This window comes from Formica exsecta, unplaced genomic scaffold (genome assembly GCF_003651465.1).
Source record: "Formica exsecta isolate Colony F162 unplaced genomic scaffold, ASM365146v1 scaffold583, whole genome shotgun sequence".
Lineage (NCBI taxonomy): Eukaryota > Metazoa > Arthropoda > Insecta > Hymenoptera > Formicidae > Formica > Formica exsecta.
Window position 1 is genome coordinate 51,478 of NW_021853097.1, and position 3,809 is coordinate 55,286.

A 3,809-nucleotide genomic window follows, 5' to 3' on the forward strand; every position below is an offset into this window, starting at 1 on the left:
GAGCTCGTTGTCGCTGTTCTCGTCATCGGAGATCGCCCAGCGGTCCGTCTCAGCTCGCAGCCAGGGAGGTCCGTGCCACCAGAGGGGGTGATCGACCAGTTCTTTTGGAGACAGCCCCCGTGAAGCACAATCCGCAGGGTTGTCTCGACCAGGGATGCGATGCCACCGGGCGTCTGGCAAGGATGTCTGGATCTCCGACACTCGGTTGGCCACGTACGTCTTTCAAGAAGTCGGGTGTCCACGGATCCATCCTAGAGCTACGGTAGAGTCCGACCAGAGGTGAAGGGGCACCTCCGTTGCTTCCAGGACGTGACGGATGTGACTGATGAGCCGAGCGAGCAGCGTTGCTGCACAAAGTTCTAAACGTGGTAGAGTTATCTGCTTTAGCGGCGCTACCTTGGTTTTCGCGGTAACTAGCGCGACCTCTACACGTCCTTCCCGATCCTCTGTCCGCAGATAAGCGACTGCGGCGTAGGCTCTTTCAGATGCGTCGGCGAAGCCATGGATTTCCCTCCGGCAGCCAGTTCCGCTATTCAGCCAGCGGGGAACGCGGATGCTCTCCAACAGAGGTAGCTCCGCCTGGAACTCCAGCCACCGCTGAGCGTCGCCGTCGGGGAGCGGTGTGTCCCAGTCGACTCCCAGTAACCACGTCGACTGTATAAGTATCTTGGCTCGCACCGTGGTGGGTGCGAGCCATCCCATCGGGTCAAATAACTTGGCCGTTAGTGACAGGACTGTCCTTTTAGATATCCTGTCCAGCCGCATCGTTGGCGTCGAGAAGGCGAAGTTGTCATTGTGCGGGTGCCATCTGAGGCCCAAGGTAGCGTGGCTCTCACCTGGTTGCCACCACCGGGGCTCCCGCTGTAGAAGGTCCTCCGCTGGCAGACTCTCGAGCAATGACGAATGGTTGGCCGACCACTTCTTCAGCGGGAAACCGCCCGCCCTGCAGATCTGCGTGAGTTGCTGCTGGATCTCCTCAGTCTCAGCAACGGTTGGTGCCCCCGTCAGGACGTCGTCCATGTAGACGTCCCGTCGAAGGACGTCCGCACCGAGGGGCCACCTGGAGGCTTCGTCATCCGCGAGTTGTCGGAGAGTGCGAATCGCCAAATAGGGAGCGCACGCCAACCCGTAAGTCACGGTGTTCAGTTGGAACTCCTTGATGTCCATATCTTTACCTTCACGCCACACAATCCTTTGCAGGTCGCGATCCTGAGGGTGGACGTCGATCTGCCTATACATTTTTTCGATGTCCGAGGCAATGGCATATCGATGACGACGCCACCGCAGCAGAATATCAGCAAGCGCTGGTAGTAGGTTCGGTCCGACTTGCAGGTGCTGATTGAGGGTCTCTCCCGACGGCAATCTTGACGAGCCATTAAACACGACCCGCAGCTTGGTCGTGGAGCTAGCTTCCCGCATCACGCCGTGATGAGGAAGATAGCAGAGCCGCTTGTTGACCCGGTCAGCGTCCGATGAGGCCGGCGTCATGTGATGTAAGTCGGCATATTGGCGCAGGAAATCGGCGTACAACTCATGGAACGAGGCGTCTCGAGAAAATCTGGTCTCCATGTGTTTTAGCACTCGTAGTGCTGCTCGACGGGTTCCGCTGAGATCCGGTAGCGGCTCAACGACAGGAAGGCGCACAGTGTATCGCCCGTCGGGCCCTCGGGTATGCGTGCGGACGAAGTGATCCTCGCACTCTTGATCGTCCTTGGATAGCGTTGTGGCGGCCAGCGGCATTTCTTCCTGCTCCCAGAAGCGGCGCACCATTCCCGCGAGATCCTCCTCGACACGGCACTGGTGAGTATGGGCCCTTGAAGAAGCGGTGGCTTCACCTATAGCTCCCGATAGGATCCACCCGAGCTTCATGTTTTGGGCCACCAATTCGCGGTGGCGTCCTTTGCGTAGGCCTTGGCAGAGGATGGCGGCGTGGATATCTGCTCCGAGGAGTATGTCGACTGGGTCAGAAGCGCCGTACTCCGGATCCGCAAGCTCCAGTCCCTGTAGGTGAGGCCAATCTCTAGCACCGGAGTCTACTCCGCCGGCGTAGACGGTGATCCGCGGAAGCACGAGCGCGGGAATGGACATCGCTGCCCCTCCGTGTCGCGGCGAAAGCGAGAGGGCGACGCGACCTTTGGCATGACCGGACTTCTGCCCACCAACCCCGAATACGCTGACCGATGCGGGTGTGCGTGGCAGTCTCAGCCTTTGCGCGAGGCGCTCGGAGATGATTGACGACTCAGAGCCCTGGTCGATGAGAGCGCGCGCGGGGTGCAACAATCCGTGTCGGTCGGCGACGCGGACGCGGGCTGTTGCGAGGAGCACTATTACTGGCTTGTCCGAAGGTCCTTGCGCGACGTGCGATGATTTTACAACGGCGGTTTCGCGGCAGGCATCGTGCAGCGAGGAATGGTGACGCGCATCACACACCGAGCACGCTTTCTTGGAAGCGCACTCCCCTACCTGATGCCGACCGAGGCAATTCAGGCATAATTTGCTGGCCTCGACGAGTTGCTTCCGTTCGAGCGCCGTCTTCTTCTTGTACCCATCACAAAGCATCAAGAAGTGATCGCGCTGGCATAGGGCGCAGCGACCGCGCTTGACCTCTGGTTTGAGCTCCTGCTTGCTGGTGAAGTGGCGGCGCGTGGACTTCTGAATGTTGCTCCCTGGTTTGCTCGAGGCGCCATCGGCTTTGATAGGTAGCGTTGACTCCAGGGTGTGCAGCCGTCTATCGAGGAATAGCTCGAGCTTGTCGAAGGACGGAGGTTCCTTGGAGTCGCTGATCGAGTTTTCCCATTCGCGGCGAGAGCGCGCATCGAGGAGTTCGACCGAAAGATACACGAATAGATCCTCACTACAGTCGATAGGGCGTCCGATATTTTCCAGGGAACTGACAGTCGCTTTCAGACAATGTAATATCTTTCTTAGGTCGCCCGGTGACTCACTCCTCATTTTCTGGAGTGAGAGAAAATTCGCGAGATACGCGCGCACTAACAACCGTGTGTTCTCGTAGTACGCGCTTAACATTTCCCACGCACTGTCATAATTGTCCCCGGTCGTGGCGATATTACGAATTAATAGCTCTGCCTCACCTTTTAGACAGGTCTTCAGGTAGTGCATCTTCTCTACCTGAGCGATTGAAGAGTCCTTGCCGATGATGGACTGGAACAAGTCACGGAACGCCGGCCAGTCCTCGTATCTCCCGGAGAAGCTGGGAAGCTGGATTCGTGGGAAAGTCGTACGAGATGCCGCTCGAAGCTCGTCTCCAGAGAGCCTCGATCCAGTCTTCGGGGAAGTTGGCTGAGTGAGAGCTTCTTCCAGCTCAAGGACAGCAGCGCGCTGAATCACACAAACCTCCTCGACTTGACCGAGAAAGTCCTTTGTCCCGTACTCATGCTTCCTGATTTCCGCTCCATACTCTGTGACCAGTAGCTCGTGCTGCTCCTCAAACTTTGCCCATTTGGCGTCCAGCAGCTTGAGCGTGGTCGCTATAAGTCCCTTATTGATTTTAGCTTGTCCTACCTTTTTCAAATTGTCGTACGTGCGCGCGATACGACTGCAGAGCTCGTGTTGAGCTAGGACTAACGACTCCATGTCTCTTTCAGGTCCTCACAGTGAGGAATCTCGTCCTGGGAATTGCTCACTTCCTCTCCGAAAAGCACAGGAGAGGCTCACCACGGGATTCACCACACACTACGCGGATGCCGGTTTCGAAGAATCCGGCTCGAAGGACCAGATTTATGTGCGCGAGTGAACGCGGGAGCGCGAGGATCACGTGAAATGGGCACGAAGGCGTTATGTGAAAAGCA

At 57.6% G+C, this 3,809-nt stretch overlaps 1 protein-coding gene across 1 annotated transcript; it reads right to left on the reverse strand.

The window, feature by feature from the left end:
- Positions 1–222: 222 nt before the first annotated feature.
- Positions 223–3,594, reverse strand: LOC115242242. The gene has a single exon (XM_029818386.1). It carries the CDS (start codon positions 3,592–3,594, stop codon positions 223–225), a length of 3,372 nt encoding a protein of 1,123 aa, XP_029674246.1.
- Positions 3,595–3,809: the final 215 nt, after the last annotated feature.